A 25,087-nucleotide genomic window follows, 5' to 3' on the forward strand; every position below is an offset into this window, starting at 1 on the left:
ATGATCAGAAGGTCGAATACATTATAATCGCAGATCGAAAAGACAGAAGCTGCTTCCTAGAATCTCAATCGAATGATAAAACCTAATAGCTCCTGACAAAAGAAGTGATCGATAAATGTTTTGGCATTTTACGTCCAGATAGATAACCCTTTCCCTTTGCAACTTCTTGTGTGACTAAAGAGGCCAATCTTTGATACACAACTGCGGTCACAGGTTGGGCATATGTAATCACCAGGCGCCGTTTCACTTTCACCCTTCTTTCTACTACTGTTTTGTATGGCATCTGTAATCCGGGACCCTTCCTTTATGCCAATTGCCACTATTTCCCAGCTGTTAGTATCTATTTATGCACATTAGAAATATTACTATATTATTATTATTAAAACTGGACTCGTTAGTTTTATAGAGATTGGAAGTAACATTGTGTTAGTATTATTCATTCCTATTTATTCCTATTCTGATTTGATACAGCTTTGTGAAATCACCATAGAAGTTTGAAAATCTCTGTAAATGACACTGTAGAATCAACACGACACTCATATGGCCTTTAAATAAGAGAATATTATAAACCAGCGTTGCCCAACCTAATGCGATGTGCGGGCCATTTTAATTTCCAACACTCATGTTGCGGTCCACATAACTTAAAAGTTACAAAAACGAAGTGAAATGACCTGAAACATTTTTTATTTTTAGAAACCTGTGGGTCTAGTATTTACTTTGATTAATGAAATATCTGAAAGTTATCTGTTTTTAAACGTCGGAAAAGTGCTTCATTTCTCTACTTAAAATGTGAGCAACATTGAACTAGCTTTACCAACGACTCATTTTCTTGTCTCTTTTAGCTAAATAGTCCCATCTATCTTCCAATGTCTAGGCGTAGTTTAACAATCTTTTGTTCGTTGCTCAAACAAAGAGTGCCGTCATATTTGTATTATCCTGTTTATTTCTTCTTCATTTTCTTTACAAAAATAAATAATTTGGCTAAACAGGACTTATTACCATGTTCCAGGGAAAAAAAGTAAAGATCTGTTCACTTTTCATTGTAGATTATAAATTCAGAGTACACTTGTAGTTTCTTCGGCTCTCTCATTCATACACATACAAATTTTTAAGGTTATAGTACCAATCCATCAGAGAGAAAGTGAGTTTCCTAAAGTAGGTAAGATACTTTAAAAATATTTTTTTTCTTCTGAAAAAAAAAAGGTGGGGGGGGGGCGTTCTACACTTAGTGCCGACGTGTCGGCGGGCTGGATAGAACTACGTCGCGGGCCGTATTTAAGGCATCACTCTTATAAATCTTTAACAATTTGATGAGTGCCATAATGGCATCCAAGCGGCCCCTTTGGTGGCCCTACAGGCCTATTTGGGTAACGATCGGATCTCTGGAAATAAGTAAGTTACATTTCCTGATCTAAATAACAGGTATCGCTGTTGTCATTAATGTAGACTGTTACAAGGTTTTATCTATGTGTAGTTCGGCCAGAAAATTCTAAATGCTAACTGACAACATTTAAAGAAAGTAGAGGAGGTTACTGGCCACACATTCGACCATTAACCAATGAATCAGACGGACTCCAAAGGGGATGTGCAGATTAGATAAAGCGTCATTTATTTTTAAAGTAGCTATACTGAAAGAATAAAGGAGGGGTGTTGGAATTAAGGAGTTAAATGTCAAAGGTTCGAGTCTCCTTGTCTTTCTGAAGTTTCACATTTAAAGCTAATTAATCAATTTGTAGAAATAAATTGAGATCTGTTTTTTTTTAAATAATTTACTTGACATATAAAACCCAATTTAAACACAAAAATAACACTGAAATGCATCCCCTTTTTTATTCTCAATAAGCTAGTCCAGTGATGCATCACCCGCTAAAAAATGATCAAGTCTAAATGTAACCGAGTTTCGGTCTATTCGTAATTCATTGTTGACAAATGTCTCGATTGCCGGATATTGCTGATGTAGCCAGATGTAGCCTGCGGGCCGAAGTTTGGGAATCACTAGGGTTTTTAAATGCCATATTGATGTATACTTTCACTTTTTTCTTTTCATGTTAAACATGAAACTATTCCCAAAACAATTGCTGAAATAGTTATTGGGCACCGACCTATATCGACATCGCTCGAACAATGCTGCTGTAAATTAACATACATTAAAAAAAATAATATATTATATTTATTTTACGACAATCTACTTATTTTCCACCACCCTCTACAAACGTTTCCAGATCGTTTCTTTCCTCTGCTTACAAAGCTAAAACATACAAATTGTTTCGTTGACACCGGAGTTTGCAAAAAATAGTTAAATTTTTTAAAAATATACAGAGCAGACGACACTTCTCCCGTTCCTTTTTTTTTTTTTTTTTACATCTACGGCAGTGTAGCCTAAACTTCAATTAACAGTATAATAAAAAGCATTTAAAAAAGCGATACCCTCTTTCCCAACTTTTTCCCAGACAAGTGATATATGCATGAATTTGCGCTAAACAAAAACAATTGGTTAAAATATTTCTAATACAACAGATGTATTATTGTTAGTCTAGATGTATTACGAATTTAATTATATTAATAATCCAAACTAATTAATAGAAATACGCCTAATTTAAGCTTTGTTTCCCAAAATAAAGGATTTATTATAATTTCTTGATTATTTATGTCTTTTAACGCCCTCACTAGCAATGAAGAAAAAAAAAAAAAGAAAATATTAGATGTATTCAGCAGAATAGAAGAATACATCTGACATCAGATGACCTCACTGGCATAGAAGGAAAAAAAAGCAAATATTAGATGTATTCAGCAGAATAGAAGAATACATCTAACATCAGATGACCTCACTGGCATAGAAGGAAAAAAAAGCAAATATTAGATGTATTCAGCAGAATAGAAGAATACATCTGACATCAGATGACCTCACTGGCATAGAAGGAAAAAAAAAGCAAATATTAGATGTATTCAGCAGAATAGAAGAATACATCTGACATCAGATGACCTCACTGGCATAGAAGGAAAAAAAGCAAATATTAGATGTATTCAGCAGAATAGAAGAATACATCTGACATCAGATGACCTCACTGGCATAGAAGGAAAAAAAAGCAAATATTAGATGTATTCAGCAGAATAGAAGAATACATCTAACATCAGATGACCTCACTGGCATAGAAGGAAAAAAAAGCAAATATTAGATGTATTCAGCAGAATAGAAGAATACATCTGACATCAGATGACCTCACTGGCATAGAAGGAAAAAAAGCAAATATTAGATGTATTCAGCAGAATAGAAGAATACATCTGACATCAGATGACCTCACTGGCATAGAAGGGAAAAAAAAGCAATTACTAGATGTATTCAGCAGAATAGAAGAATACATCTGGCATCAGATGACCTCACTGGCATAAAAGAAAACAGCTGAGATCAGATGACCTACTTATAGAAATAATCATATGATCTCACTGACATAGAAGATAACAGCTGACATTAGATGACCTCACCGACACACACAAAAAAAAAACAGCTGAAATCCGATGACCTCAGTGTAATAAAAGAAAACAGCTGACATCAGACGCCTCACTGGTAAAGAAAAAACAGCTGATATTAGAAGGTCTCACTGACATAGAGAAAACAGCTGACATCAGATGGCATCAAAGGCCTTGAAGAAAACAGCTGACATCAGATGACATCAGTACATAGAAGAAAACAGCTGACATCAGATGGCCTCAAAGGTCTTGAAGAAAACAGCTGACATCAGATGGCTTCAAAGACCTTGAAGAAAACAGCTGACATCACATGACATCACTGACACAGAAGAAAACAGCTGACATCATATGGCCTCAAAGGCCTTAAAGAAAACAGCTGACTTCAGAAAGAGATGTATACCGGGACCCCCAGAAAGACACGGCAAAGACTTTAATAGACAGCTAGAGGATAATGGTTTTGTCTGCATCCGATGTAGTAAAATATGTACGTCGCCTATGGGTCTGCTTACTTTATGGCTTATGCAGTCAAAGAATGCTTATCCACTTATATCGATTTTCGCAGGGACAAGAAGGAAAATGATATTGTTTCTGTAGCTGGAGAGACTATTGAAATTGTACAAACCTTTAAATACCTTGGTACTATCCTAGACAATAAACTAAATTTTACTGCAAATACTGATTATATCAGCAAAAAAGGGCAGCAAAGATTACGACTACTAAGAAAACTGTCCTCGTTTAATGTTAGCGAAAAGGCCTTGGCTATATTTTATCACGCTCACATCTGCAATATTTTCAGTTTCAATATCACTGCCTGGTATGGCAATCTGAGCATTAAAAATAGGAATAAACTTAATAGAATCCTCAATGCTGCTGGCAAAATCATTGGCAAAAAAATAAACCCCATTTGGGCAGTTGTTTGAGACAAACATCTATAAAAAAGCTAACAAGATCCTCGAAATAAAGAATCACCCTTTGTGTCAGGATTTCGTGATTTTACCATCACAAAAGAGATACAAGACACCGATAGCAAAGACAAACAGACACAAACACTCTTTTGTTTCCCTGGCTGCCTGGTCGTGAGGTTTGCGCGCTGGACTGTCGTTCGGATGTATCGATGGTCTAGGGTTCAAATCCTGCCCGCTCCCATCCCCCGTCGTCCTGCGGGAGGTTTGGACTAGGAAGTAAACTATCTTCAACTCTGAAGGAACATCCGAAACATGTAAAACATTTTTTACAAAACAATCAAATCATTAAATAAGAACAATCTGGTATAAACTTTGTCACATGTTAATTATGAGTGAGTCTGGTGTGAATGTACACTTTGGTTTCTTATAGTTATAATGTTTTTGTTTGGTGTAGTGCACAAATTGTAAGACAAATTTCCTTACGGATAATAAAGATTATTATTATTATTATTATTATAAATTATATTGCATCCTATTTATTCTTCTGTACTTTCTTAAATTTTTATACATACATATTTATTGAAATGAATGTTATAAATAATGCTCGGTTCCATGAAGGATTAAACACACAGAAAGAATTTAAAATAAAACGAACAAAAGCGTTTATATCTTATGTTAATACAATATTTTATATATACCAAATTATCGATAACATCTATAATACATTATTCAGAGAATTTCTGTCTAACGCTTTAACGTATACATTTGAAAGTTTGCACCAAACGCATCAAACCAAACACCAAAGAGTATTTAGAAAAGAATAAGCTATCTATGTTTAACACATTGAAGAGTAACAAGGGTCTAGGTGCCCGCGGTAGGCTTGACCTCTTAGGCGCCCCTGCATTTCGACATTCGACATCATGACAAGAGATAATGGCGTAATATTTAATGTAAAAACAAATTTTGGGGGCACTCATTTTGAAGCCCTCCTTCAAGTGGTGGCCAGGGGGATTTGATTTTCAAATTTGGACCACCCCCTTTCCCCTACCCTAGCTACGCCACTGCTACTGAACCCAAAACAGCCATGTAGAACAAAAAGGCCCAAAATGCCACTGAGCACAAAACAGGCCTGTATAAGAAAACTGATGAGAATTCAGAAGAAGAATGAGATTAACTAAAACGAAGTTGATTATTGATTGGGCGTGCGGTTAGCACTTCGGATTCTCTCCTTCTCTGGTCTCGAAATCGAATCACATCGCTGTCATCTCCTGGCGTCTGGAGTCTTCAGCTAAAATGTGAGAGACTTCATTTCTTTGGAAACATCGAAAAGTAAAAATAGACTTTAATGGCACTACTCTCTAATCACTGCCTAGCACCTTAACCAATGAACCTTAATCTCAACTAAACATTAATATTTACATGATAATCAATAATTTTGTAATATCAGATTAGGTTGTCGGCACCCTGGCCTGAAAGGAGGAGTTCCAATTCCGTAAATAAACTCCTTTTGTGTATCAACTTGTGCCCACTGAAATTCATATTTATAGTACCCCATTATCGAAATCTACATTATTTCAGTATTGTAAGCCCCTACTTCAAAAAAAGATATTTACCGCATTTCATTGTGAGGCTATTTTTTCCCTAGTGTTATAAATACGTGAGGCCAGTGTTTCCCAAACTGTGTTCCGCGGGACCCTAGTGTTCCACGAGACCTGATTAGGTGTTCCACGAACTACTGGAATAATAAACTAGTAGGCCACCACGTGAATTAATCTCTCTTAAAAAATATAAACAAGCATTAAGCAGAAAATAAATGAAAACAAGGGTTAGCTACTAGTTTTTTTTAAAAAGGGGATTGAAGTTGGGTAATACTAAACAAAACAAAACGGACAATATTTTTTTAAAGGATTTGACTTCCAATAATGTGAATGAATTCGACTAAAACTTTTTTAAAAAAGAAATTCTTATATCTTACTGTTAAGAGGGCAACCTACATGGAGGAATATATGAAAATGGACTATGACTTCATAGTCAAAGGTTAACGTTTCGACAGCACCATAGATCTACAAATCTTTATCCTGGAGAAAGATTTTAGTATCAAGGAGTGTTTGCTGACAGTGTCAGCGTGATGGCGTAATGGTTTTGAGTTGACATTCCGCACGAGATTAAAATGAATACATTTGCATACATAATGCGCGAGATCTACATTTTCAATGTTGAGTAGTCACGGATGACGTCACAGTAGTGGGCTCCACCGACGTTCCGGAAAAGTCAGTCTTAAGAGAGGGCTTTGAATGGATTGCGGTGGTGGCGGGCCCGCTTATGGTCTGGGAAGGGGGCTGTTCCTCGCCCGACTTCTTCTTGTCCCTCGCCTTGGAAGATTTGTGCTTCCTCAGTGATCTTGTTGAGGTGGTTTTCTTCCCCTCTCCTTGGGTACCTAGACGAATGAAACAAAAGCGCTACAAATACGTAACATACATGGGCCAAAAAAATTTTAATAATGTAATTTGTTCTACATTTTTTTTTGCGTCATTCCTTCAGCATTGAAGTAAATCTACTTCCTAGTTCAAACCTCCCTCAGGATGACGGTAGATGGCAGCGGGCAGGGTCTGAACCCCGGACAATCGAGACGACCAGGCAGCTTATTTAAGGGGAAGAACGCCGCACTTACAACTACATCTCTCAATAATGTAGAAGTTATTTTCCCTTATTCGATATGAAACAAAAGCAAAGTCTAGGGGCAAACATCTAGAAGTTATTGGTTTTCCAATACCCCGATTGTTTTTTTTACACTTATTTTTAGATCATCATGATACGTTGTAATGTCCACTACACCAACTCAATAGAAATAAGATGATAACACTAATAAAACTGAGGTACCTTAAAAAATATAAATAAATATTTAAATAATATCGGAGGATGGTATCTACCAAACAAAACCAGTTCGAGGCTGGAATAACCACTAAAAAAAACAACATAAAAAAACAACAACAATCTTTATACATAGTGTAATAGTATTAATGAGTTTATATCAGTCGTGTAAATAAATGGATAACAAATGTAGACCAACAATAATAAATCTGTGTGATTGGAAATATTTTTTTACCAATTGTTTTTGTTGAGCGATATTTCATGCTTTTAGCTTAAATAATACGCTATGATCCTATGACTTGTCTAGACCAGTTGGGAAAATAGGGAGAGAGGAGGGGAGAAAGAAAGGGATGTCTGTAAATGAAGGTTAAATAGTGTAACGTTGCAGAATGCGAATGTCGTGTAATGCTGGGTTCTGCTTCCTGAAGTACTCTTGACACGTGACAAGAGAAATACTATAAACTGACTTAAGTCCGTTTCAGCAGACAAATATGAAGTTTATTTTACAACACAATAATAATAATACACTGCACTCCTTGTTAGTGCTACAAGTCAAGAAATAATAAACAGTCCTATCCGCATGACAGCGGTATCAAATGTATCCAATATATGTTAGTTACAAATCACGTCCGCATCTCAGCGGGTAACACTGTACAGAATAATCCATAATAATAATACATATCTCAAAAGGAACACTGGCATCAACTGCCTAAAAGATACTTCCTAACTCAAAATTACAACTCGACTTTTCTAAGTCGCTACAGTCCGTTGCGGACCAAAATATTACTTGATCACCCGGTCTAAAGGATACTACTGGACTTAACTTGACTGCTTGACTTGACTGACTGAACTCAACATTTTATAATTGTATATTGTTAATTTCAATTTAGACCGGTGACCTAATAAAGAGACTAATTCAGCTTATGCTACCACTTCAGTCAAGTACAATTTCTTTCCCCATGGTTGAGATACTAAACAAAATAATTTATTACCAATAGTTAATTAACTTTTTTTAAAAATTGATTCTTGTGTTGTCAGGTAAAAGAAATAACTGTGCAAAATTTCAGGTTGATCCGACCTTTGGTGTCGTAGAAAATGTATAAACCTTTTACCAGACAGACAGAAAGACAGAATGAGTTGATATAATTTTTTTTAAAATTATTTAAATTCATTATTTTTTGTTTACCGTGTGACGCAAGTGATTGTTTTTTTAAGGCTTCTTGCATGAGTTCCCGTTTGATCCGCCCCTGACGTACGTAACACAGTATGGCGGTAAGGAGAACGAAGACGAGGCCCGCCAAAACGCTGACTATAATCAACTTCGTGTAGGTGTCTAGCAGAGCCGCCATTTCTTCGTCTGACGAGTCGTCATCCTCTCCCTCCTCTAGTTGGTCTGGACAAATGGTCAAAAACTGAATGAACTGAGATTCCATTAAAATTTGTGTGGTCCGTCTGTCTGTCCGTCCGTCCAGTTTAGATTGAAAAAAACAACAACCTAGAAAATGTATTAAATATTTAATATCATTTTTGATTTTGTAAAGTTCTGGTGCAACGGCTACTTTTTTCTTTCAAATTTGTGTATAGTTTTATTTTCAAATAATTATTCACCATTAACAAAAGTAGGGGAGATAAGTTTCAATCGTATCATACGTCACAGTCTTCTTCAGTATCGATAATAGGTTGTTCGGTTTGATTTTAGGTAAATAAAATCAACACATAATAATTCTTAGAAATTGTATTATTTTAGAAAATGAACACAAGTTCATGGTTTGAATATCTATGGTCAATATATGGATGTATTAGATCTTTTTGTAATCTTTTTTTTTTTTTACTACACTTTAGGGGAAATATTGAAAAACGTGAAGCAAAAGGGCGAGAGAAGATCTCGAAATGTCTCGAAATATGTGAAATACTGTCCTGAACTATAGATTTATCATAAGATGTTCTTAAGTAGGCCTACAGATTTATTTTAAGATATCCTAAAGTACAGATTTATCATAAGATGTTCTTAAGTACAGATTTATCTTAAGATATCCTAACGTACAGATTTATCAAAAAATGTCCTGAACTATAGATTTATCATAAGATGTTCTTAAGTACAGATTTATCTTAAGATATCCTAAAGTACAGATTTATCATAAGATGTCCTAAACTACAGATTTATCATAAGATGTCATAAACTACAGATTTATCATAAGATGTCCTAAACTACAGATTTATCATAAGATGTCCTAAACTACAAATTTATCATAAGATGTCCTAAACAATAGATTTCTCATAAGATACTGACGACATATTTTAACTAAACTTTCAGTCACTTTGGGTCGCTTTACCTTGGCAAGTGCGGCCCGTTTTGCCAAAAGGACACACATAGCAATAACCATCGTAATGACATTCCTGCTTGACACAGGATGGCAGACACACTTCGGAACAGGTCAGACCATAGTTGGGTGAGCTGCATTCTGGGAGTAGACAGAGTAATTGAAAAAACAAACAACTATACAATTAATTATTATTACTTAATCTGAGCATGCGAGATTGTATTTTAATGTAATGTCCATGTCACGCATGTGATTCTTTTCAAATGGCATGTCGTAACAGTGAACACTAGGTACGTGAGCTTTAGTAATATAGAATATAGGTGAGAAGATAGGCTGGTTTTTAGATTGATAGATAGATAGACAGATAGATAGTTTCTCTACCTCCATAAACCAAGAGTTCACATATTTCTAAATATCGACTGTTTGCCGTTGTTTTGTCCAGACGGAAACGGACCTTCTGCACGGGATCCCTGGACTCCGAAGGGATCGTTACAATGGGCTCCTGATCCCTTTTGTCTTCCGAGTGCGTGAAGACGACCTCGTCATTAATGGTCAGTGTCTCCAAGATGAACCCGTTCATGTAGTTGAACCCACTTCGACCTAAAAGATAAAATCAGCGTCTTGCATTGTAGATATAGAGTGACTTAGAGTCTATTATAAATATTGCAGGTCTTTGGGAGCTCATAAGGAAATAGCATTGAAAACAAACTGTGGCACAAGGTATGCAGGGCCGGATTTAAGTATGTAGAGGCCTTGGGGCAGAATTTTTTGTGGAGGCCCTACACTTTTTTCAAAACCTTTAATAAAAATCCACTTATTAAAGATAATACTAAATCTCTCAGAGCATGCCATATTTACTAGTAAGAAATAGAGCACTTGTTATCGGAAATAAATTTTCTGTATTTAAAAAAAAAATTGAACATGCATGTTTTAGTTTATATGTAAAAGGAAAGGGATTTTCCAGAAAGGACGGCCTAAGAGTTACACGAGTAACTGAACAAGGGCCATATGTGTAGTACTATATGTGGGACTCTACACACAATATATCCTGCTAAAATATTTATGGAAAGTTGCTATTGATTTAGGAATGGTTTCAGTAATATTGCATAATATTAACAAGCCTTTTTTATGACGAACTATTCTCGAAAGAAATCTACCACAACGTATTCCAGCGTATTGGTACGGTACATTAGATTGCATGGCCGAGACCTCACATATAAGTAAGAAGGATCTGATGGTAATTAAAAAATCTCCATATCGCGTGGATAGCTGCTGACCCAAAAGAGTGAAAGAATTTTTGTTACGCGAACTGTTACAGCACCGTTATGCCAAAAGCACGGGACTGATAATGATGATGATATTTCAAAACCTTAAGGCGTGGAGACTTCGGCGGTCGCCCCTGTTCGCCATCTCCAAAAACCGCCTCTAAATCTAGATAATAAACTTAAATGTCAGACGTGGACCACTCATTATGTAGCTACTAATTTTATCCAAGATCTGTACATTTAATTGTCTAGATGTCGATAAGTTTGATATAAAAGTTTACCTTTCCTCCTGTATAAAACAAACTTAAAAATAACAACTGGATGAGGGAGGATTAGATCCCATGTTTGGCTCTTTAAACCTGGGTCCCCACGACTGCAGTTGGAGTTGCCGCCTATGATTCCGTCCACAGCCAGCGATGAGGCATTACTGTTGGAGCCCGATTGTGAAGTCTTTTGTTTGAATGCCAGATTTCTACCTAGTTAAAAAAATGCGTTTAAAGATGCCATGCAAGATGTTAGAAATAGTACTTGCTGTAAGCTGTGTTTAACGGTTAAATCTCGTGGCTGCTGATCCCTGAGTCTTGTGGATCGATGATACTTTTAGAGTAAGTAAATTAAGTAGCTCGGGGTAAACAGTCTCATTATTGATATTTATATCAAATTGTAGATGCTTCTTGCGGCGTCCTAGTCTAATACAGTAAGTTTTTTTTACAAAGATTACCGCTCCCCCTTTTCCCACCAGCAATTTCAGGAATGGTCGACTAATCATGTGTGGTGCCCTAAGGGTCCAACAGACTAAGGAATGTGATGGTTAATCTTGTTTCAAAGCGAAAGTCTATGTTGAATATAAAACAAAAATCAAGAAAGCAGGACAGTCACCAGACAGATGCTTGGTATGGGACGTACATCTTTTGGCTGCCGAATGTTGAACGCCAGCGATGACCCAAGCCATAGACCGCGTGTCATATCCAGCCCTTTACGCGATGCTGTCCAGTCTCTAGATACTTCTTAATAAGTGTAAAATAAGGCGTCTGTCTTGTAAGTAAGTAGGTCTTGACGATTGACCTGAGCACCACTGTTGAAGGCTATGAGCACACTGTTGAAGGCTATGTCATGTAATCCATGCATCTCAGCTACTGTACTACACTCTTTCCGAAATGACCAATGCATCTCAAATATTCTCAAGAGTCGCAAGCTTGTTACCGACCTTGTATGGTATAAATTGTTGCGTAAAGAGTCTGGGTGCTGAAACCTGGTTTACAAAACCCGATTATAACAAAGTAATTATTTACACTAATTACATAATTTTACCTTTACCTATCCTTTAGTGTGTTGGACCGTCGGGGCACCATGCAAGATCTGTCGACCATCCCTCTCCATTCCTCTTTTACTTTTGCCTTAGGACCTCTTTAAATGGCAGGCCTGTCTTCCCATTACTTTCTGTCTGCCTCTTCAATTGAAAAAAATCGCCCGCCAACCTTAGCGTGAAAGGGGTGGGGGGGGGGGGGTGGAGGTTAGTCGGGACACATCTCTAACAACCTCCATCCTAAATAAACCGATGGCCAAATGTCCAGACACCAATTCAAACAACGCTTTCACCTAGACCAGTGTTTCCTAAAGGGAAGTAAGCGTACCTCAGCCGTACGGGAATACTTTGGAGTAGGTACGAGTTGCACCTCATCAATAATGCTGATTTTTTTTTAAATACTCATTTATTCCGTTAATAAATTAAAATGTGGTTTTGGGGGGGGGGGGGCGAGGGGTACTCAGCATTACAAAAACATTATAAAAGGGGTCAAAAGTTTGGGAAAACACTGTGAATTACCTCCGTAGATATACACCGAGCAGATAGTCTTGTTTCCTCTCCAGGTCAGATAGAGGCTGTCTATCTCAAACACATCTACCTGGCAGCGGATATCTAACTTGTAGTCGTCCTGGACAATGTAAGTACGATCGCGGCAAGTCTCTGTCCTTTTGTCAGAACCCACTCGGAGATTCTTGGAGGTCGAGTAGCTCAGTTCAAAACTCTTCAGCTGACCTGAAGAAACAAAATCCACCCGAACCAAATATCAATGATACATAATCATCTTTAATCTTCAGGATCGAAGACATTGCAATCCATTACCAAGTGTTTCTAAAGGGCATTAAGACATAAAAGGGACACAACTCGACATTTAGTTTTGTTCTACTTTTGCAGGAAAAAAAAAGTCACCTCGTTGTTTTCGTCCGATTTCTATTGTGATTTAGTAAATGAAACACAGTGCGAAAGACTTAATTTTATGTAATCACAATTATAGACAAATTTAAAGATTTACATATATGTGGGAAAAATAAAAAGAGCTCACTATTTTGGGGTTTCTGGTGTACACAATATATAAACAGTGGATATACTATTTGCAGCAGCAATATCACACTGATGACCATAAGCCAGCACCTACTACCATGTATATAGAAGCTCATACTCTTGAAGCACATATTACATATCCATAATTGGCAACAGAAATCGACACAGTTGCTTTATGACATCCAATTACTACATATTCCTTTACCGTCTTCTGCTTTTGATTTTTAACTAGGTTAACCCCTTTTGTCCTCTATTCTATCGTTCTTTCTGTTCCCCTGTCCTTATTTTGTCCTCCTTTTTTGTCTTTATTTCCTTTGTCCTCTCTGTCCTACCTTCTGTCCTCCTGCTCTCGTTATTATATTTCCGTTTCCTTGAATCTATTTGTCCTCTTCTTCTTCTTCCTCGTTCTCATTGTCACGTTGGAGCGTTCAGATGACTAGACCAATATATGAGATGAACTGCGCAGTGTTTTCCAAATCAGGGAGCTCTCCATATAGCTTTCCCTCTATTGGGGTGCTTTGGACCCAGTGGCGTGTACGGGCCTCATGGTAAAGAGATCAGTTTTGCAGGACATGGCCAGCATTCTCTTGTGACACTCCACGTGGGCAGATTTCACTGGTTCCAATTTCGAGCTTCCGGTACATGTGTTGTCGCATTCTGTTGTGTCCGGTCCTGAGTCGAAAGATTGGACGTTGATCTTGTCGTTATAGCTTATAATATGTATCATCTTTCTTGTGATTCAGATGAGAGCTTGTCCATTTCTCATTTATTTTATTGACTATTAGTTTCTTCATTTCTTCTGGATATGTTCAATTTGTGCTTAGCAGCATTTTCCTATGTTGAAACAAAAGGCAAAGTATAGCAACTGACTGGCTTAACACACCAAATATTGGAACTCAACTCGCCAATGTCGTGCCTGATACCTAAGTTGTGCTCTTCAAAGACATGAAACCATTAAAAAAGGTGAGACCATGCACATGACTGTATGCCATTACAGCTTCTTCATTTAAAAAGAAGTAACGCTGGTATAAAACAGAATAGGGTGTAATAATGATTATTCTATATTTCAGAAAATACCACAAGAGCTTAAAACTAGCTAAGTGTTCCGCTCAATTCTCAGAATGGGCGACGTGTTCCGTCAAAGAACATAACATGTTGGGGAAATACTTGTCTATATAGCTTAATGAGGCAAGATCTAGAATTTTCTCTTGCGCCAATATCTAATAGAACGGCACTTTGTTTACACCAAACACAAATCCGGTTTAAAGAGTTGGTGGGCAAAATTACAATCAGTTTATAAAAGGTCTTTTAATTTGTTCATCAATAATATAGTTTTAGGATTTCTTTTTGCTAACTTTTAAAGTTCTGCTATGTTTATTTGTATCTACTTTCAACATTTTCGCCGTTTTAAAATGTATAAATTATTAAAATATTATTAGATCTTTGAAACTATTTTTTCAAACAAAACACAACACTAAAGATTGTGACATTCGCTTCCCTTTAAACTATGCACTTGTTCGTTAAATGTAATTGCAAGTTAGTATAGATCATTGATGCCCAAAATACGGCCCGTGGGCCACATTAAGCCGGCGAGTGGTTCTGTCCGCATACATGTTTACTTTTGCTTATATTTTTACAAAGACATACAGGGTAACATCTACTGATGTTTCCACACGGACATATGCTCACGTCTGCTAATGTTTTACACAGGCATACATGTTCACGTCTGCTAATGTTTCTACACAGGCATACATGTTCACGTCTGCTAATTTTCTAGAGAGGATGTTCAGATCTCCTAAAGTTACTACAGTGACATAACTGTTCACGTCTGCTTACACAGATTATATGTTCAATTTTGATAAACAAATGTTCCTAGACGCGTATACTTGTTCACATCTGTTGATGTTTCCACACAGATAGTATGCTCACGTCTGCTAATGTTTCTACACAAGATGGCATGCTCACGTCTGCTAATGTTTCTACACAGACTGACAGAAATATATGTTTCACCTTTGGTTACCTTTCTCCTTCATCACCACGCGGAGCCACGAGAAGGGCTGCTGAGTGTCCAGCTTGATCTCCAGGGGGCTTTTGACACTGGTCAAGCACGTTTTGTCGTCATTGTCCTGGAGAACCCCTGCTGTGCCTTTAATCGTCGCTTCAACATTTTCTAGAACCCAATAGAAACATCGAGTCCGTTTTCAAACAATTATTTTACTTCCCCCCCCCCCCCCCCATTTCTCAGTATTGAGTCCTAAGACCTTGTGATCAAAATTAGTACATGTAAGTAGAGCATGTCATTAGTAAAACGTTAAGTACCCCTTTCAGACTTTTTGATTTATTGGGCATATGGTGTATAGACCATCTGTCTCTGTGACCCAGCGAAACTGCCATTACTTTCCCCAAGTAATGACGTGTACCCATCAGAGCTGGGTGAACTCAGAGGAGCCATACAAATCATGTGTTTCAAAATCCCGGTCTTACTGGGATTTGAACCCAAGACACGTCGGTTCGGAAGCCAAGATTGTTATTATTTATCGACTCCTCCCTCTGCATGACTACTTCGTTAATTCCCAAGAAGATGTGGGACGGGCTGATGTTAAAATGCGAGTCTGAGTTAAATTTGAGGTAGTAGAGTTTTTGAATGGCTCGATTACTCGATTGTAATATGATTTTTCTCTGCAAAACGTCTTGTGGCGGGCCTGTTTTTTATTCAAGCAAAAGAAGTCAACAAAATGATGGTACACCACTAGGGAGAAATTTGACTGTTCTGACAAAAGAAATCAATTTGGCGCTAGAAATGCATAGGCCAAAATCTTATTAAAATATCTTCTACAATTTGTGAAACGCCATTTTTACATCAAACTAAACTGTACAAGTAAAGTTCCTCTTTCAGACATTACTATCTATAGGACTGTTGATATAAAGGTCATCTGTTATTGTGGCCAACGGTCAACGAGGGTTTCATGTGGCCAGCACAGTTACCAACCACCTTTACTTTTCCCAAATTAATTCAGGTACGCATTAGAGCTGGGTGAACTGAGGCGCACCCAAAAATCCCGAAATTAAAATTCCCAGTCTTCAGGATTTGAACTTTGGCTCGGAATCCAAGCGCTCTACCACTCAGCCACCGCGCCTCTAAAAGAAACTGTGGTAAACAAGAGACAACAAGGAGCACAGTATTGACGCTTCCGATGGCTAAGCCACCCTTTATCGCAAGCCAGCACGTTACGTGACAAAGCCCAAAATGGAAATCCCTTAAGGATAGAGAAAGCGGGAAGGGCCCCTAAATACTTGGCGCCAAGATTTTGAAGCAGATACCAAGCTGATGGGCAGGACATTGGGAGAGACTCGCCCATAATTGAGAAGTCGGAAGACGCTTATTATTATCATTTGCCAATACCCCAGACGGGACCACAGTGTTGGTACAGACTATATTTAGGTTCCTTTTTCATTGTAGTTATGTGTCTACATTTATCAACTGTCAACAGTTTCTATGATACGACACTTCTACCAAAAGTATCCGGCCCTATTCTAGAATTTGTTTTTGATGTAATCAACAATAATTAACATGGTAGCAGCCGCAGTTAACCATGTAAGCGTTAATCGCCATTTCTGCTAATTAGAATAATCGACATCAGGACAGAGAGCATAACACATAGTCTATCAGGGGGGAGAACCGTTGAATTTAAACATGTCTCCTCTGTAGAAAGCGAAGGATGTTGAATCATGTTATAGTAGTTTAACTACCTTTGTCGTTGTCAGCTATCTGACTTTTATTTTGAACTATCAGTGCTTCTCAAGATAGCGTCATAAGACACTTGTTTAAAAAGTCTGATGACGATCATATAGTGTTTGATTAAATGCATTAAGAAAGATGGCAGTTGGAAGAGCTCCGACCTAACAAATCTACACCTATGCAGACACATGATCATAAAGCTTTATACAAATAAAAAGTGCTGGACAAGTCCCTAACACTTAGTCAGTTTATATACAAAGTTAAAGCACTTACTGAACTGACAATAGGGACCGAAGTACTCTGGCTCACACAGATCATTCGGGTTCTGACATTTACCCTCGTTCGTGCAGGTGCCACTGGCACAGTGACACTGGTATTTGTCATTGTCAAACGTTGACCTGACGATAACTGGAATATAGAGATAACATCAATAGCATTACTGGAATATAGAGATGACATCAATATCATAACTAGAATATAGAGATAACATCACTATCATAACTGTAATGTAGAGATAACATCACTATCATAACTAGAATATAGAGATAAGGTCACTATCATAACTGCAATATAGAGATAATATCAATAGCATAACTGGAATATAGACATAACATCACTATCATAACTGGAATATAGAGATAACATCACTATCATAACTGGAATATAGAGTTGACATCAATATGATAAATGGAATATAGAGATAACATCACTATCATAACTTGAATATAGAGATGACATCAATATCATAAATGGAATATAGAGATAACATCACTATCAAAACTGGAATATTGAGATGACATCACTATCATAACTGGAATAAAGAGATGACATCAATATCATAAATGGAATATAGAGATGACATCACTATCATAACAGGAATAAAGAGATGACATCAATATCATAAATGGAATATAGAGATGACATCAATATCATAACTAGAATATAGAGATAACATCACTATTATAACTGGAATATAAAGATAACATCACTATCATAACTAGAATATAGAGATAACATCACTATCATAACTGGAATATAGAGATGACATAATAGCATAACTGGAATATAGAGATAACATCACTATCATAACTGGAATATAGAGATGACATCAATATCATAACTAGAATATAGAGATAACATCACTATCATAACTGGAATATAGAGATAACATCAACATCATAACTGGAATATAGAGATGACATCAATATCATAACTGGAATATAGAGATGACATCAATATCATAACCGGAATATAGAGATGACATCAATATCAAATAGAAATAGTGGCAAGATATACTTTGTGCATAAAGAAATGAAATGGCGGCTTTTATAATTAATTTGTATTCTAAAGTATTGACATGTGTATATTAAAGTAGCAGAATATATTCTTGTGCTCTGACGCGAGATGTTTCCATGTGAAGTATATTTAAACCACTATTGACATAAGATATTTTGAACGGGCAGTTTGCTGACATGAGTACAGAAACAAAAAGTTTTGATGACGGAGTCGTCTGAATAGACATTGGAACAACATGTAATGGCTGACGATATATATTGCTTTACAACTGACACAAGAATATGAATATATATTTTGAAGTGGCTGCCTACTTACTACAGTAAAAACAAAAAAAAGTAAAGTTCCCCTTTTAGACCTTGTGGTCTATAGGGCAGATGATGTAAAGGTCATCTGATTCTGTGGCCTAGGGTTAACGAGGGTGTCATGTGGCCAGCACAACGACCAACCGCCTTTACTTTTCCCCAACTAATGTCAGGTACCCATTAGAGCTGGGTGGACTCAGAGGCGCCAAAGGATCCCGAAAAAAAATCCCAGTCTTCACCAGGCTTCGAACCAGGGACCCCCGGTTCAGTAGTCAAGCGCTTTAACGCTAAGCCACCGCACATCCACTTACTACAGTACTTATTCACATACATTTACGTGACAGCGATATTTTGTACTGAGACAAGTATATTTTGACATAACAGTCCATTTACTTGAGTAATGACAAGTATATTTTGACGTGTGACAGTCTACTTACTTGAGAACTGACAAGTATATTTTGACGTGGCAGTCTACTTACTGGAGTACTGACACAGCACTTCAAACTTTCGGGTGCACCTGACATTGCGGATGTAGAAATTTATGTCCACGTGGACACAGTCCAGGTAGCTGTTGTTCTTGTTTGGAAATCCGGGCGCCCAGAGCTCCGCCGCCACTGGGGTGTAGCTATCTATCCAGACATATTTGCCCTCAACATCCACATCTGAGGCTCCAACCCAGATACCGGAAGATCCTTTTGGTAAACAAATAATCATTTATAAGAAGCTGATAATAAGAGAACTTGTATAAAACACTCGTTACATAAATAGATGCATCCACATCGCAAGCGAAGAGATTAGAGACAGGATCATTACAGCAATCGGACCCCACGATGACCTGCTAACGTCTGTTAAAAATCTTTCAAACGTATACTCTATGGCCATATTACTAGGTGCTCGCAGAGACCTTTCTTCGGGGAACAGTACCAGGAAAAAGAAAGATGAATGGATGCCTGGTCGTGCGGTTTGCACGCTGGACTGTCGTTCGGATTTATCGACGGTCGAGGGTTCAAACCCTGCCCGCTCCCATCCCCCGTCGTCCTGCGGGAGGTTTGGACTAGGAAGTAAACTATCTTCAACTCTGAAGGAACATCCGAAACATGTAAAACATTTTACCAACAAGAGGCAGACAGAGAAAGCGATAGGAATACAACATAAAACAATGGGCGGGCATGCCATTTAAAGTGGTTCGATCCAAGACAAAAGGCAGAGAGGAATGGAGAAAGACGGTTGACTAATCTTGTTTGGTGCCCCAACGGTCTATCAGCCTAAGAAATATGTGAAGGTGAGTCCACCCAACTCTAAGTATGGGTACCTGACTTATTTGTGGAAGTCTAGACGGTTGGTCTTTGTGCCATGAACATGATAGCTGCCCTCCATCCTCATAGGTCGCATGGTCTGGGTGGGAAGCTTTACCCATTTCAAACTTCACTTTGAGTCCAGATCCATAAGCACACACTCACACGCACACACAAACACGCAGGCACAAACACGTACACACACACGCACACGCACGCACAAACACGTACACACACAAACACGTACACACACGCACTCGCACACACATAAACAGGTACACACTAACAAGTATATATTAAAGATATTAACAATAAAATAAAGAATGTCATGGAAGTTAAATTAAACTTCACTTTTTGCTAGCTAAATACCAAAAGAATTGAGCTCTATAATAGGGTACCATTCCAAAACAGCCCCTGTTTGTATGGAGGTTCGATCAGTTCACTTTTTGCTAGCTAAATACTAAAAGAATTCAGCTCTAGTTGTAACACTATCGCAATGCATAGCAGCTGATCTGTGATTAATATCTCCTTTATAAAGTATTTATCAAAGATTATAACTGCTAGTAAGTTGCCCATTTGTTTTGAAATAAGTTTTGTGTGAGAGGGTAACGGTCGAAATGCTTTCTCTCTATATTGAAATCATTTTGTGCTAAAAAAAAAAGAGAAAAACTTTGAAAATTTTTTACATTTTGATTCTGTAGTGCTTAAAAAGTGAAAAAAAATGTCCCGGATATACCAAAAAGCTAGCCAATCAAAGATTACCCGCCATGTATGATAATTTCATATATATATATATATATATATATATATATATATATATATATATATATATATATATATATATATATATATATGTGTGTGTGCCTGTAAATATATAAGGGTTCCTTTTCAAAGCTTGCGATTTATAGTGCAGATGATGTCCTCTGTTTATGTGGCCCACGGTTAACGAGCAAGGTGTTATGTGGTCAGCACAACGACCAACAGCCTTTACTTTTCCCCAACTTATGTCAGGTACCCATTAGAGCTGGGAGGATTCAGAGGCGTCAGAAGATCCCGAAATTAAAAATCCCTTAACCAGGATTCGAACCCCGGACACGGTTCATAAGGTAAGCGCTTTACCGCTCAGCCACAGCGCCTCATGTATATATATACACATTAAAAAGAGAGAAAGAATAACATAGTTACAAAACTTAAAATAGCAAGAATAAAGAGCGAACCTCTGGGATTTCTTTCCCTCACTCTCTGAGACAAAAGTCTTAAATTTTCCGTCCGAGCCAGGACCATGCCGTTTGATTGACAGAAGAACTGATGGGAAAAAATATATTTATTTCAGAAATTATCTAAAAAAAAATAATAATTTTTACACACTATGTCAATTTAACACACGCTATAAATCACAATAAAATTTAACGAAAAATACTGTAATATTTCTGCAGGTATAGCAAACAAAGGAACTAAACGTCAAGAGATGGTCCTTTTAGTTCTCATGGTCTTCAGAACACTTCGTAATGTTTCGAAGATTAAGGATGAGTGCAATGTCTCACAAGACAATATGTGTCCCATTGCGACCTGCATATTTTTCCACAACTATTACAGACAAAGCCGTTTTCCGTTTGGTGGTGGTGGTGGTGGTTGGGGTGGGGTCTATTATAAGTTTTCTATTTGTCTCAATGTCAATACTAAACAAGCAAACTAAAAAAAAAACTTTCAGAACCCCACCAAAGCATGTGTACAGGAAATCAATAATTTTGTTTGCTGTTGAACAAGGGAAAGAAATAGTACTTGAAAGAAGTGGCGATACAATTTGAATTAGTCCCCTTTATAATATGTGTAGAGAGTCAGTTCGCCGCTTAAACGTTTGAAACTAACAATATTTATCTATGAACTCTTGTATCTTGTATTGTAGTTAATTGACTTGAGGGGGCAAGAGCCATTGAGATCGAATATACGAATCTGATATAACTAAGTAACCGACAGAGATATCAGCAAGCGAGATCGAGAGCCGAGGACTACAGGCATCAATGAAACTATGGGGGAGGAAATGGGGGCAGCATGGAGACAAGGCTGTGCGTGATGCTACGTAAGTATGAAGCGGCTTTAGACAAGAGAATATGAGTGTAGATGTGTGCGCAAATGGGTGTGTGAGAGAGTATGAGGAGGTATGAGTACGTGTGAATGTGCGCGAGTGTAATTAAATGTTATCTTGAGTTTTTCTAGGTCATCTGTTTCTTTGGCCAACGGTTAATGAGCAGGGTGTCATGTGGCCAGCACAACGACCAACCGCCTTTACTTTCCCCAACTAAAGTCACTTACCCATTAGAGCTGGATGGACGCAGGGGCGCCCTAAAAATCCCGAAATTTTAAATTACTGTCCTCACCGAGATTCGAGCCCAGGATCCCAGGCTAGGAAGACAAGCGCTTAACCACTCAGCCACCGATGACCTTAACCTTAGCATCATCTGCCCTATAGATCGCAAGGTCTTTACCTTTTTTTTACTGAGTTTTTCTATGTTTGTGTGTGTGTATGTGTGTGTGTGTATGAGCGAGTGAGTGGATGCTTTTGTAAGTGTGTGAATGCCTGTTTGTGAGGTTTACCTTGGCGCTGCTCCAGGACATCAGATGCTTGCTGTACAAATAGCAGTAGTTGTCTATCCGGATGTTCTCACCGCATACGCTGTCCGCATGGTCCGAGTCGGCTAAATAGTCAAGAGCATTATTAAACATTATTAATAATTACATCCTAATGAGTGAGTCTCAATGAGTATATGACTCGCCTCTCTCATGGTATAGGACGGAGGGGGAGGGGAATTACGGATGTAAACTATAAATAGATCATGGATTTGAATGAAAAAGGGACATAAAACCTGAACGTCAAAGTAAAGTCAAAGAAACATTCGTAGCTAACAACGTTGTGTGTGGAAGGGATTATAATTAATAACAATAATACCATGTTAGCTTTTAACACAGCGCTAGATCTAACTACTGTCAAAAAAGAAACGCAAACTCCATGGCCATGTCACAAGTCCGCCGGGCTCGCAAAAAAACTTCCTTTAGGGAACAGTACCAGGAAATAATTGTAGAGGCAGACAGAGAAAGCGGTGGAATGGACGGGCCTGCAATTGAAAGAGATTATATCAAAGGTAGAGAGGAATGGAGAAAGATGATCAACAGATCGCGTGTGGTTGCCCCCCCCCCTCCCCTCCCCCCCAACGGTTCCACAGACTAAGTCACTAAAGGATAGGTGAAGGTGAAGCTACAGAACAATTGAGACCGCCTGACGACAGTCCGGAATGCTTACTCCACGACAAAGCAAGTTTACGACATTACCCAATCAGATTGTTACTGGCGTTAGCATCTTCGCCATACAGCATGACCATAGGTCAAAACTGCACTACCAAACGTGTTTCACCCCATTTAGTCTTCTTAATTTATATTTCACGCATATCCAAACCAAAACCAAAACTTCCAATTAATCTTAAAACTTCTATTTAGTATATCACAAATATATTACAATATTTAATGTATTCTACCCAAATCGAAGAACAGAGAAATACGAGAGAGGCTCAGAGAGAAAGACTTAGTACTAGATCTACTTCTGCTATCCTTACCTGTAACTTTTGACAACTGAACCAGAACTTCAATAACATAAAAACAACTGAAACTCAGTTCAGAAAGAAACATTGTTTATAAAATAATTACATGAACCTGTACCGGTCTAACAAGCAACAAAGCGTAGAATAAAATATAATGATTAAAATGACCATTAAGTGGGACTAATAATGAAAGATGAATGGAAGTTCAAAAAATATTGTAGCTAATGTCAACTCGATCTAGACTTAGAGTTAGCTAACTTAAATGATTTTTAGAAGAGATGTTCATAATGAGTACGTTATGGCTTAGTGCAGAAGTTTGAAAAACTTTGCACAGCATCAAGCGCACCATCAGTCACAACCTTAAATATGATCTTGTCATGATCTTATTATAAAATCTGCATATTTACTTATACACTCTGCAGCGCCGTTTTATCTATGTTTATACAAAAGCTAACTTTCGATGCCTCTCTATCTAAGCTCTCTGTCATATCTTGTATGCTGATGAATATCCTTAAAAAAACGAGTAGACAATCTCCAACTACGTAAATCAAACAAAGCCTTATTATTATGTAAAAAAAAGGAACTAATAATCAGTCTCTGGCACTGCCAGGGTTGAAGGACGTTAGAGAGAAACAAAATTCACTGTAGTCTCCCTTTAACAGTGTTCGCTGAGAAATTTTCTGGTGATGTGGCAGGTCTGCAGCAGTACCACCTTCTTACAGAGAATCTTCTTAGTGATTTTAAGGGCCCTGAAGGTCAATGGTCATTATCCCCCTCAGACAGGCAGAATAATTGATTTGATACATGCTTCGCAGAAAATTCTTCGATCTCTGCTTTGGGTTGGGCATCTTTTACGAGTGTTGGCTTTAGATAAATGGATGCCCTTGGTGAAGTGAATTTGGTTGGCCCAATTGCAATAAAAAAATAAAAATAAGCAACGAAAAAATAAATTACACAATTTATAAAAACTTTTGTGTACTTCAACAATAACATTGGACACAAGTTTCACTATTTCTTCTCTAAAAAATATTTGAGTCCTGTGTGAAGCCCTCGCCAATCAGAGTCCCTAGTTTTCCTAACCTAAGGCCGGCCCTGCTATTACGTATTGCGGACTAAGTAAGCCAAATCAGTTGCTTTTGGCGCTACTAAATGAGGACAGCGTAACATAACAGCAACTCAAGTTGTCCTGTCTGCGTTCATCCACGGTCTTTAAAACATTTCCGGGGATGAATTAAGCTACCAATTCCTCCTTAAGGCTAGAAAAAAAAGCCTTTGAAATATTGTCGACCCACAAGGGAAATTATCCAAGTTTCAGCATTAACAAACTTTGTGTTTATTGCTTGCCTTTCTTTTTTGTTCGTTTGTGGTTGAGAGGCTAAGTACGCTTGATTTGGCTTGGCTTGGCTACCTATGAAGGGGGCTCGAGGCTCGACATCCGACTCTGGCAGAGCTGTGCTTACTAAGTACCTAAAGGCAGCACGGAAATCCTTCTCCCAGACACCACCCCCCAGCCCTCACTGGTCCACAAATGAGATTGGACTACAGCACTTTGAGCGTGCTACAAGCATAAAAGCAGGGCTATATAAAAGCTATAGTTTAAAAGCCGATAAAGTTCTTGTAGGCCTAAGGGCCCTTGCTTTGTACACCGTTTATCGCAATACTTTGTGATTGCCTTAAGAGTTAGTCGA

At 37.8% G+C, this 25,087-nt stretch overlaps 1 protein-coding gene across 1 annotated transcript; it reads right to left on the reverse strand.

Annotated features, from left to right (window-relative positions):
- Positions 1 to 5,056: 5,056 nt before the first annotated feature.
- Positions 5,057 to 23,625, reverse strand: LOC106074424 (uncharacterized). Its single transcript, XM_056016673.1, has 12 exons — positions 23,415 to 23,625; positions 22,402 to 22,502; positions 21,024 to 21,111; positions 18,991 to 19,203; positions 17,187 to 17,321; positions 15,195 to 15,344; positions 12,656 to 12,868; positions 11,112 to 11,306; positions 9,947 to 10,165; positions 9,578 to 9,706; positions 8,431 to 8,637; positions 5,057 to 6,810 (listed from the first exon to the last, which is right to left on the reverse strand). The coding sequence occupies exons 1-12, from the start codon at positions 23,485 to 23,487 to the stop codon at positions 6,584 to 6,586; spliced, it is 1,950 nt and encodes a 649-aa protein (XP_055872648.1). The 5' UTR covers positions 23,488 to 23,625; the 3' UTR covers positions 5,057 to 6,583.
- Between the last annotated feature and the right edge of the window lie 1,462 nt (positions 23,626 to 25,087).

The sequence above is a fragment of the Biomphalaria glabrata genome, chromosome 18 (assembly GCF_947242115.1).
Source record: "Biomphalaria glabrata chromosome 18, xgBioGlab47.1, whole genome shotgun sequence".
In the NCBI taxonomy this organism is placed as follows: domain Eukaryota; kingdom Metazoa; phylum Mollusca; class Gastropoda; family Planorbidae; genus Biomphalaria; species Biomphalaria glabrata.